The following is a 12,097-nucleotide window of genomic DNA, read 5'->3' as shown; positions in this document are numbered from 1 at the left end:
GCAAACACTTTAACGGAATTTATTCTTGTTCTGTTTGTTTCAATAAAAGCGGCTATGGACCTATTGTCCATAGTCATATTGCTCCAACTTAAGTTTGTTATTTTTTGGTGCCCAGTAAACAGAGCTCAGGCAAGAGCAGCATTTGTAGATTTGTTTTGGGCAGAGAGAGAAAGCCATAAATATATAAGAAAGAGAAATTAAATATTAAATCAGTAAAGCACAAATGACAGTATGAGATAGAAATACAGAAACAGAAACACATGACAATAAATAGCAGAATACATAAGTTATACACTACTATTAACTGGATTTAACTTCTACACATCATTGATTATTCGTTCTACGTCAACACAACTATCCTGAACTTGAAGATTTTGAAATAATATTGTTGTTATCTTTTTCTTGAAAATGTGTTTTGGAAGATTCCTTAAGTTTCCTGGGATGCTATTCCACATTTTACAACCAATCCTTGAGAATGAGTTTTTATGTTAATTCAGCCTAGAACAGTTTATGTAATAGTTACCGGCAGATGAAGATCGGGTATTATGATTGTGTATTTGGTGGGAAAGAGTGAACATACCAGAAAGATTAGGGGGCGTTAATTGTTATGGACATCATGCATTAAGAGAGAAAAGAGTTTAACGTAAAGCATATTAACTGGCATAATATTAGCCGATATAAAATAAGGAATGGCGTGTGAATTATAGATGGCAGAGTTCATTAATCGCACAACTTTTTTCTGGAGTATCAATATTTTATCCATATTTATCATATGAGAAGGCCATATGATAAATAAGGATAAATGAGTAATCTATATATATTTAGTAATGTCGAATATGGTACAAGATGCTTTACTCTACAAATTATACCAATGCCTTTACTTATTCTTGATGCAATATGACTGATATGATGTTTGCAGGTAAGGTTACTGTCAATAAGTACACCTAAATATTTCACATAGTCTCTACGCCCCAGGCAAATGAAATGTTTTCTGTTATTATCGTATGCTTTCTTTTCTCTAATTGATTTTTTTTTTCTCTAAATGATTATTCTCAGTCTCCAGTCACCAACAAAAACTTACATCGAACTCGAAGAAAATTGAAAATCCCAAGGTGAACGGTGGGTTAAAAATTAATGAAATCAATTTCTGGCAAGGAAGTTCCTCCGGTTCGTTCGAAAAATTTTCAACGACAAAATAACCACCAAACGAAAATACTATGTAGAGAAAGATTAGCCAATTACATTAAAAATGAATGCGCGCAATTTAAGTAACATTGATGAGAACAGTTAAATAAATGAACATAAAAATATATATTGACAGCGCGTCTTTATTGAATTAACAAAATATTTTAAAGCTATCCTGAATTTTAATGATTTTTTTTCTTCATCATAAATTGTGTAATAAACAAAACTGATAATAAGTCGCCGGTTATTTTTTATCGCTTGGTTAATTATTGAAGTAGTCAATTCACGCGTCAAAAATTATAGTTGGCGAGGTAGATTTGGTATATTATTTCGGCCGCTTTTTGTGCATTGTTGGGTGTAATTTTCGAAAATGTGAATAAGATGTCGCCAGGCTGTTCTAGAAGCTCGCTGAAACCACAACATATTTTAAAATGTCCACCTCCCTTTACAATATCTAACCTATCCTGGATAAAAATATCATTGGGTCGAAATTAGTCAGATGCACGGAGCTGCGATTAAAAGTTGCATATTTACGATCATGGCGGCGGCGCAAAGTAGGTGGCAAACTGAAAAACAATTTTTGTATTGTTAAAAACCGTTAGAAAAGTACAACTTGTGTTTTGTTCTAACAAATGATTGATATAAATGTGCAAACAAAAGATTTCTCAAACGATGGTTTCGTAAACATGCGAGCTCAGCAATTTATGCTGAACATAAGTGAATTTACAGCTGTTATGCTATTATTACAAAGTGCGACACCGAACACACCTCTAAGCCAGCTTAGGTCCAGCAATTTGTAAGAAAAACAAAACGAAAAGCTGTTTGTAAAGTTTATCAACCTTTTTAAGTTTCATTGCCGCGTTTAGGCTAAAAAACATACGAGAACGATTAAGATATCCCGTACTTGTGTAAAGTTTAGTACCACACTTCATTAATTAAACATAAAAGATATGAAAATAAATTAACCTAAGAAAAAGGTTCTTGGGGCTATCTAATATATATTAAATATTGCATGAGAAACAAATTGAGAGACACAAAGGAAGTTAACGTTGGGGGAGAATTAAAGAAAAAGCATCGCATACTTCGCGTGATGAAGTACTCACAGCTTGGCTATCACTTATATTTAGTACAACCCACTCAAATTTCAAAGACAAATTTCAGCTGACGTGAATCGAGCTCACTTGAGGTAAGGAATGATATCTCTATTGCATTCATAAGATCGTCTAAGGAGATCCTTTCTTATTTCTTTGGGTTCATTGGCTTCCCATGACTTCGGTCTGACGAAGGGCTTAAAACTCTTTTCGGTAGCCAATTATCAACTCAATTGATAAATCCAAAATTCCCACAACAAAGCCCCGTTATGGCACATTCGTTTAGTATCATTCCTTATTTTGAGATTCCCAATACAGATCGATCTTAGCTGGTGAATAATAATTCTAATTTTACTCAAAAATTCACGAAATGCTTTTCAAAAGAACCCTAATAATGTAGGGCTGCAGTCACGGGAAGATCCTCCATAAACGGAACATTCTTTGGGCGAATAGATGGTAGAGAAAACAGAGGTAATGCTAATTAAAAAGAGAGGCTTCACTGAAACATTGTTATCTACGTAATGATAGGGGTTATTTAAAGGACTTCTAAGCAAACTTTGGAATATTTCTTTTTATAAGAATCTGTCACAATCAGACACCTGTCAAATAGAAAGGGCATAAGAAAAAAAGAAGCCCGCCTACACTTTTGAAAAAACAACAGCATTGGTTTGGCAAGTAAACTCGAGTCAAATGGCTATCACGATGACTTTTTGTTCTTCACTGAACTAACGGAAAGTGTTATTCTCTTCCAAGGACGTTTAATCTACGCAGAATTACCTCTGCTCAGTTTTAAATCTCAATTGTTAGTAAATTAAGATATGTATTTTGAAGTTAGAACAGATATAGCTTTTGAACAATGGAACGGCTATAGCTTTTGTTCCCCATGGCGATTTAATTAGGATTTTGAGGCTTTCTGGTAAAATTCCTCGAACAAACTCTTCGGCCGGCTGTAGAGTTCGATTTCGTCGGTAATTTTATTTTCGAGATAACACTTTTGCAATCCCATTACAAATTGCGACAGGCAACACGAAAAGCTATAATATTGCGACTGCTGCCATACAATGATGGCGGATTATGAAAATATGCTCTATTTGTGTCTCTTTTTCCGAGAAACCTTATTCACTTTCAAGATTGAGGACAAAGGTTATATTTTCATTTCGGTTTCTTTGACAAATAACTCGTGAGAAAAGAGAGTTGAAGTTATTTCCGAAAGTTAAGCAAGTAATATCGCATGCTTCGTGTACTGGAGAATTCTTAACCCAACCATTATAATTAATCATCGGTATTTATAGCAGCAAAGTTTCATTCACTTATGTCTTTGGGTAAGCTTTCCATAACAAAACCTACTTATGCCATATATAATATTTCGTTTTGTACTGATTTTTAATGAACAACTATCATTGAATTTAAAGGTTTAAATAGAGCATATTTTCATAATCCGTCATCATTGTATGGCAGCAGTCGCAATAATTATAGCTCTTCGTGTTGCCTGTCGCAATTTGTAATGGGATTGCAAAAGTTAAAAAGTTAAAAAGTAATGGAAGAGAATGAAAGTTTCATTCTCTTGTGTCTTTGGGTAAGCTTTCCATGACAAAATATTCTTGTGCGTTTCGGTTTTAGCGCTACTTTTGTATTTTTTGGTATGGCAGTGTCACATCTTTACGCTGCCAATGATTAATTTCTCGTATTCTCCAACGGAACACGGTCATGTGTTTAGAGGTATATATTTGACTGAAAACTCATATGTAACTTCGTCTTAGCATTGCTAAATGTGTTGATAGGTACTTAGTCGATCTGCAGCAAGAGCCAACCACAGTCACCTCAAAATGAATCCAAAGCTGTGGCTGACTATCATGTTTCTGATTTCCCGGATTGGTATACTTGACGCTACTGGTCAGTGTCTTGAGCAGGAACGATCGATTGGTGGAATGTACCTCAGAGGTCACACGTTTAAAGTGTATCAGGTTGGTTTGCCTGTGGAGTGTTATTTCCGGTGTGAGGAAGAAGTCACGTGTCAGAGTTACAATGTGGTAGCTGGCAAAAACGTCTGCGAACTGAGCAATCGTACAAAGGAAGCAACACCAGAAGATTTTATTCCAGATCAGGAGAGATTTTACATGAAACGTTCTAGAAACAGAGGTACGCATGAAGTTCCCTCAACTTCCTCTTTGCATTTGCGATTCTAGGCAGACCCTTTTTTTATCTGCGCGATTACAGAAATCCTAAATTTTGAAGGCATGCGCTATTTCAAGACAAAACTTTCGAGCCTTTGAATAATTTGATTACCGTGATTGTTTCGTAGTTTGTAAGTGTTTTTAAATACAACTGAAGACAGATGTAGTGGCGACGTTTCGGATTTGCATCATCAATGTTACCTTAACAATACAGTAAAAACCCACGTGTAAGAACCTAGTTTTTATCATGTCTGGCAAAATAGGTTCTTATGTTTTGGGGTATCTATTGACAACTTAAGCAAAACAGGTTCTCAATAGGTTCTTAAAATATCTTTAATGAAATGCCATTAAATAATTCTTATTTAAATGAAATTTACACATACCCCCTTGTCAAGGAATGGGTACTACATGACTGGGAGCCATAAATACAGTGGGGAAACTGTATTGTGACATGTTTTATGGAAGTATCAAATGTATAAAAAACATTTATTTTATAGTTACAGACATATTTTGCTACAACATTGTTTCATTATCCAGAATGACTCGTCATATAAGAACCATGCAGGTTTTGCTGGGTAAACAGGTTGTTATATTTTTGGGTATTAAAATCCAAAATCTCTGCCGAAAAGGTTCCTAATTACTAGGTTCTTACACGCGGGTTTTTACTGTAGTCTAACGATAATAACAAAACGTTGGTCTGTGTCTCTGTGTCATTATTGTTACTTTCCATGTTATTTATTAGCCTAGATCGAATAGAGTTAGCATATATAGTTTTCACTTCTATCTGCTTTTACACAGGCAGGAAAAATTGAAGTGGAAGCGTTTATTTCCTATCCTGTTATTTCCTATCGGTTGCTAAAATTGCATCATAAGAGAGTGTCTCTGTAAAAGCGGTCCGGTCGATTTTGCTTGAGACACAGATTTGCCTCATTTCTTGTGTGTTGTAAGACATTCATGTGCCTATAATATAACCACAATCCGTTTGATCGGATCTCTTTATTTTTCAAAGTTTTACGGAAATGAAATTTCACTCGAGCGAAGGCGTGTCGTGACACTTTTTAAGACTTTAATTTGAGACGACTTTGGAGGACAATTTAAAAAAAACTACGGAACTCAGCAAAAAATAAATAGTACAGCCGTGCATATTCACTCTATCTTCTCCATCGAGGCGACTTTCGTGAACATCACATTTCAATCAAAGAAACAGGAAGACTTGAATGACACCTTATAGGTTCGCTTAAGTCACACACGCGAAAACCAATAAAATTTAAGGTAAATTCTTGAAAAAGTGAGGCGTTCTTAACTGATCCAACTAACATAGCTAGGAAGAACACGCCATAGAAAAGGTAACTACAGAAAAAAAACTTTGCGGCACGACCTTTGGGAAAACTTTATAACTCCACGAACTTACCTGATTTTTGGCAATCTCCGAGTTTGGCCGCCATTTTGAAGGACTTGTCAACATGAAGCGTAACAGATATAAACCAAGCAGGTAGATCTAAAACCTTCTGAAATACATACGGAAGCAATACAAATTTCTTTCAATTCAAGCGGTAAAATTTGCAATTGTTTGTTAAACTTACCATTCCTACATTCCCAAGCGACCATTTCTTCCAATAATTCAAACACTACAACAAGTGTTCGAATTCCCCTGGTCGATTCCACCATAAGAAATAACCTGTGTCACCCAAGCTTCGACTCGAATGTAAAGTACGAATCACATAACACAACTGCTTCATCTTCGAGGCAATATTAGCCTGGTTTTTTTATTTTCTGATCGACAAGAACAGCGATCACGAAGCGATTGCCATGTTTACCTAATAAATGAACCGCTGACCAGCCGCTAAGTGAAAACAGTACGGCTCAGTGGTGAGGGGGAGGGTGTGGGGTGGGTGCGGGCAGATTATCAGATTTTTGGGAACATTCGATAATATTCATTAAAGCATCATAATATGCATTACGATTCTCAGTATTTGTGCAAAAGCATGCTTTGTGTTGCAGATCTAGACAACTTTTGTTTTGCTCCGGGTATTCTTTTTCTCTTTAACTACATTTCGTTCCATAAAGGATCGGCATCAGTTCATATATTTATAAACAAATCTTTACCCTGTACTGTAAATAAATGTGTTCAGATAATTGAGATAACCACTGAACCTCTTGTATCGCATCAGTGGTAAAGTTTCTTGTCTTTGCTCAACTCCGAGAGCATGGAGCGGCAAAGACGCGACGCACCAATCTCGCGGCTTCTCCATGCTCACAGGATACGCATGACCTCGCTATATTTAAGAAAAATAAGAAACTGCTCGCAGTCTGTATTCTGTTTAACTATTTCATAGGAGTGACGCGAGTCTCTTCAATTGAGTGAGAAAGTCACAAACCCATTCTTTGCCTAGCGAGCGTAACCACAGACCACTCATGAATTGCTCCCTTGGCGCGGAAATCAGTGAAATCGTATCGAGTATACAAAGTTAGAGCGAGTTCTTTTAGACCTCCCGAACTCGTATCGCGTTGGCAACAATTATAAGTACAGGAAGAAGTCTTGAAATCTGCTAGATAAATTTGTTTCATACTTTCTGAGAAGTTCAAGAAATTCGGGAGCATCCCTACAAGGAGACTAAAATGGTAGGTAACCGACTTAGTTTTTCAGATAATTTACAATAACTGAAAATTTGAGTGTCTGTTTGTGGACCTTACGTCTTGCCAAACAATATAGTTGCAAAGATGTTTATAGTTTGCCAACACGATTAAGCTCTTTTCTTGTAACCTGTCATCGTTTCACAAACACCAGGGCAACAGAAAACCTTTCCGAGCCTCCTTAAACACCGTTGTTGTCCAACCACACCTGTATTGTTTTTAACAGAGAACACTTGCGTCCCATGTATTTGCCCAGTGGTTGTTTTGATGACATTCAGGCCACACCTCATAAACTTCGTGATCCCTCGTGGACCCCAGGTCAGAGGTTAGCGGAGAAAGTTTGCTCCAAATCTCAACACGAAACATACTTATAAAGAATTGTAGAGGGTAACTGAAATGAAAAAGAAAAGGCGTCCTGCATAGTAGTCTTTCAAATTTCTTTTTAGCCAACAGGGAGTCGTGCAGAGGAATGGGGCGAAAGCAACCAAAACTTAAGAGCAGGCCGAGGGGAGGAGCTTATCATTTGTTTAGCCGGCCTTTTCCATGTTTCTTATATACAAGCGTGGTACACCAAACATTCAGTTTACTTATAAATCTCTTTGTCGTTGTCGTATGAAAAAAAAATGGACAATAAATTTGAAAATGAAAACGGAATAGGTTTATAGAGGCAAGACCGATACAACGTAGATAAGTTTTAAGACGGAGCACTATATTTCGGCTGGCCAAACCAGCCTTCTTCAGGTGACTGAAAAAGGCTGAAGTTCTTCTGGTGCCTGAAGACGTTGTATCGGTCTTGCCTCTATATTTATATTCGTTATTTTGGGCCGATTAGATCATGGCTGATCCAACGTACAAGAGTAGGATTATCGCTCACGGTTGCTTGCTGAACATTTCAAAAAGAATAGGGTTTAGTGATAAAAGGTCAGATCGATTAAAGTTATGAGCTGAGACTAACATAGTTCACTTAACAATTTTATGTCGAGCTTATAAGTGGGAAACACTAAAAATTGTACATTGCTAGTTTTTTTAACGCCATACGTAAATGACATTGGTTACTGTTGCGGAAAATCATATTTTAGAGTCAGCTTTGTATACAAAGCAATGATTTTACATGCATTCTTGGGAACAGCAGAAATGACGTACAAAAAACATTCTAAGTGCAGTGTTCATTCCGTGCAATGGGGCATAAATAAAAGGTTCTCGTAAAATAGACACCTTATTTTATACCACAGAAGACAAGCAAAAAGTAATATGGGTACCCCGGTTAAAAATACATCGATAACTGTATTAATTAATGGCAGTTCTGATTTAAAGGAAAAAAGTTATGAGAACAAAATAAAAGTATTCTGTACCACTAAGCATACCTTCACGGCTTAGACTGGGAGTCCCAAAGTTTTTTAAGCATGTTCTAATATCTTATTACAATAAGCCCCCACCCACCCCACCCCACACCGTTCTGTTTTCACTCAGCGGCTGGCCAGCGGTCCGTGTATGAGTTAAACATGGCGATCCCTTACTGAACACCGTTCTTGTCGATCAGAAAATCAAAATACCAGCATGATATTGCCTCGAAGAAGAGGCAGTTGTGTTATTTGATTCGTACTTCACATTTGAGTCCAAGCTTGGGTGACACAGGTTATTTCTTATGGTGGACTGACGAGGGGAATTTGAACACTAGTTGTGTTTGAAGTGTTGGAAGAAATGGTCGCATGGGAATATAGGAATGGTAAGTATTACGAATAATTTCACATTGTGCTGCTTGAATAGAAAGTAAAGTTTATTTGAATTACTTTCGCATGTATTTCTGACGGTTTTAGATCTACCTGCTCGATTTGTGTCTGCAACGCTTCATGTTGATAAGTCCCTCAAAATGGCGGCCAAACTTGGAGATTGCCGAAAATTAGGTAAGTTCGTGGAGTTATATAGTTTTCCTAAAGGTCGGGCCGCAAAGTCTTTTTCTGTAGTTACCTTTTCTATGGCATCTACTTCCTGACTATGTTAGTTGGATCGGTTAAGAACGCCTCTCTTTTTCAAGAATTTACCTTGAATTTGATCGGTTTTCGCGTATGTGACTTAAGCGAACCTATAAGGTGTCATTCAAGTCTTCCTGTTTCCTTGATTGAAATGTCATGTTCACGAAAGTCGCCTCGATGGATAAGATAGAATTAATATACGTGGCTTTGGTATTTGTTTTTTGCTGAGTTCCGTAGTATTTTTTTAAATTGTCCTCCAAAGTTGTCTCAAATTAAAGTCTTGAAAAGTGTCACGACAGGCCTTCGCTCGAGTGAAATTTCATTTCCGTAAAACTTTGAAAAATAAAGAGATCCGATCAAACGGATTGTGGTTTTAGTATAGGCACATGAATGTCTTACAACCCACAAGAAATGGGGGAAATCTGTGTCTCAAGCAAAATTGACCGGACCGCTTTTACAGAGACACACTCTTAAATTCCCGAGTTGCATGATAGTGTAAACTACTTGTATAAACTAGTTTTTTACGGACGCAGTTCCCCTCGGATCCATCGAAGAACTTCCAGCTGATACATGCAGTGAGATAAAAGCGAGTGAAGGCGACGAGATGGCTGACGGAAAATACTGGATCTACTCCGAAGAGAATAGCAAGGTCATCCAGGCTTATTGTAAAGGTAAATCATTTCATTAGATTGTTAGAATCGTTTTTCACTCCGCTTCCTCTTTACGCGCTTTTCTCCTGACTTTTTTTTAACTTATTGAAATGTTATCACGGGCCAGTGTTTATAAAAAAGTGAATTGTAGCAAAAAAGGAGTTTGTTTTCAGTAATTCCAAGAAAAAGATAGATTCAGAGAAGAGGATGAGTGATTGACATGAACTATTCTTTCCACTGAACAAGTTTGTTTTGATTGACGAATGCGAACAGATTTAAACAAATAATAAGATCACGGCGCCGGAAAGTAAACGGTTTTTATTACAGGAAATTATGTTTCAAATGGCTGTTAGTTACCATTCGCAACATACATTGACTGTCAGTAGCTACATATATAATAGAATCGAACTCTGGAAGCTTTCTACTTATCCTATTAGTGCATTACTTTATTTTAGAGAGCTGGCAAAAGATAAATGGTGAAAAACCCGTCTGCTTTGGAGCCAAAGATAATCATTATGGCTCCTTCAATATGACAAAGAGTGGACGAGTGGAGACAATGAAGCTTATTCACAGATCAGGGTCGGTGCGCTGCAACCATGTTACTAGTGCATCCTACTGGGCCTGCACTTATAAAGAATATGGAGAAAATTTGATGACAATCATCACAGATGCCGATAAGAAACCTGTCTTTCCACCTGCCGAAGATTTCAATAAGGATTCCTACAGTCTTCCTGGATATCACCATAATTCAACTGAGCTGGTTTTTCGTCGCCTCGTCACTCCGTTGTCTGTTATGAGCAACCAAGAGATGCAGATATGGTACGGGCAGGATTGGAAAGACACTTCAGAGGAAAACAACAGTGGTAAAGTTTGTGCTGACATATTTGCATGGTACGCTTGAGTCTTCCCTTATGGAGAACGTCTTTTCGTTGATTTAAAAATGTAAAAGGAAAATGTTAGATAACAAATAAAACAAGAACCCAAGTAACATTTTTAGAAAGACAAGCGTCAGTATTGAGATAAAGGGTTAATCATAGTATAGGTTTGTTTCAATGTCTGGGGACTGCTATGTCCTTACTCTCTATCCGTGGTAATAGAGAAAGACAGTTGGGATGAGAATGTCTTTTTCTTTTTAAGTATCGCTCAGGAACATCCGTTTAGGTGTGATAGTTTTCTGTCTATTAAGTTTTCTTAGCTGTAGTATGTTACACTGTAACTTAATGAGAATGTTCAATTTCAATAAATGAATGCCGATGAGTGCTTATTTGTTGCGGGTTTCAAACTCAAGCTCGATTAAAAAAAATAAAGAAAAATTTTAAACAAAGCGAAAGCTGCCAGAAAAATTGTGGACTACTGAAAGACAACAAAGAAAAAATAAAAGCTCTTGCGAAAACAATCTCCTTACTCCCGTGAATTATTGCTATATTTAACTATTACACCCGAAAAACTTCTGACCAATAGCTTCCTAAGCCCCTTAAAAGCGTTTTTACTTTTGACAATGTTTTGAATAATTAATGTTAAAGCCTTTTCTCAAATAAATGTATTGTTTTTTTCTTTTTGCAGAGATTGTAATGGTTATGGTTAATTGGTAAAAGGACCTCTGTAGTCCAATTCTGTCTGTAATCATACATGTGATTGACAAAAAGGACTCCCACTTCGCGGTCGTCCGATTTGTAATCACTTTTATAATTACAGACCTAAGTGGAATCCATTTGGTCCTATTGTCATTACTGATTGGAATTGCCATTGCTATTTGTCTGCCTTAGATTCATTTAGCTGCCTAAGCTTTATATTCATCTCTGGGTTCCTGTAATGACGATTACGATCTGCCATATAACAAAACTGATGAAATGAAGGGGGAACTTTTATTTATTTTTATTTTTGTTTTCTCACCAGCCTAACTCAGATTCTGAAGTGACTGGGGGTACTGTTATTCCCCCTGGGTGGGAAGTCTGTTCCTCCCATGTTAGCCCCCGGCATTTGGTTGGATTTCAGTTCGTCTGTACCGTTTCATATCCCTGGACAGAGGGAGGCAATGTAAGAGTAAATTGTTCTGCCCAAATAAACGACTCAGTAATCTGGCATAGGAAAGAAATCTGACTGTTTGACGCAGCGCGCAATCACTACGCTAATCCATTGGTACCAATAAATCGAGAAAAAAGTCCTAGTGATAAACCAACAAAGCAGTTGAACCTTGACCACTGATTTTTAACAAGGTTCAAGAAGTACTTTAAGCAAGTCTACGCTCTCAGTAAAACCCACGTCTTTAATTTAGCGATATTGAGAAGTAAAGGATGGTAAGTGAAAGTGTTCAAATCTCATGATTTGGATTCACAAAGTTCAATGCTCTCCCCTATCACAAAGATTAAAGATCATCTGATATCATTTCT

At 37.0% G+C, this 12,097-nt stretch overlaps 1 protein-coding gene across 1 annotated transcript; it reads left to right on the top strand.

The window, feature by feature from the left end:
- The first annotated feature begins 2,244 nt into the window (after positions 1 to 2,244).
- LOC111346276 (uncharacterized) lies at positions 2,245 to 10,971 on the top strand. Its single transcript, XM_022953571.2, has 4 exons — positions 2,245 to 2,371; positions 4,058 to 4,415; positions 9,591 to 9,728; positions 10,163 to 10,971. The coding sequence occupies exons 2-4, from the start codon at positions 4,103 to 4,105 to the stop codon at positions 10,606 to 10,608; spliced, it is 897 nt and encodes a 298-aa protein (XP_022809306.1). The 5' UTR covers positions 2,245 to 2,371; positions 4,058 to 4,102; the 3' UTR covers positions 10,609 to 10,971.
- Positions 10,972 to 12,097: the final 1,126 nt, after the last annotated feature.

This window comes from Stylophora pistillata, chromosome 14 (assembly GCF_964205215.1).
Source record: "Stylophora pistillata chromosome 14, jaStyPist1.2, whole genome shotgun sequence".
Lineage (NCBI taxonomy): Eukaryota > Metazoa > Cnidaria > Anthozoa > Scleractinia > Pocilloporidae > Stylophora > Stylophora pistillata.
The sequence above is the reverse complement of the archived record's forward strand: the minus strand, read 5'-3'. Positions and strand labels throughout refer to the sequence as shown.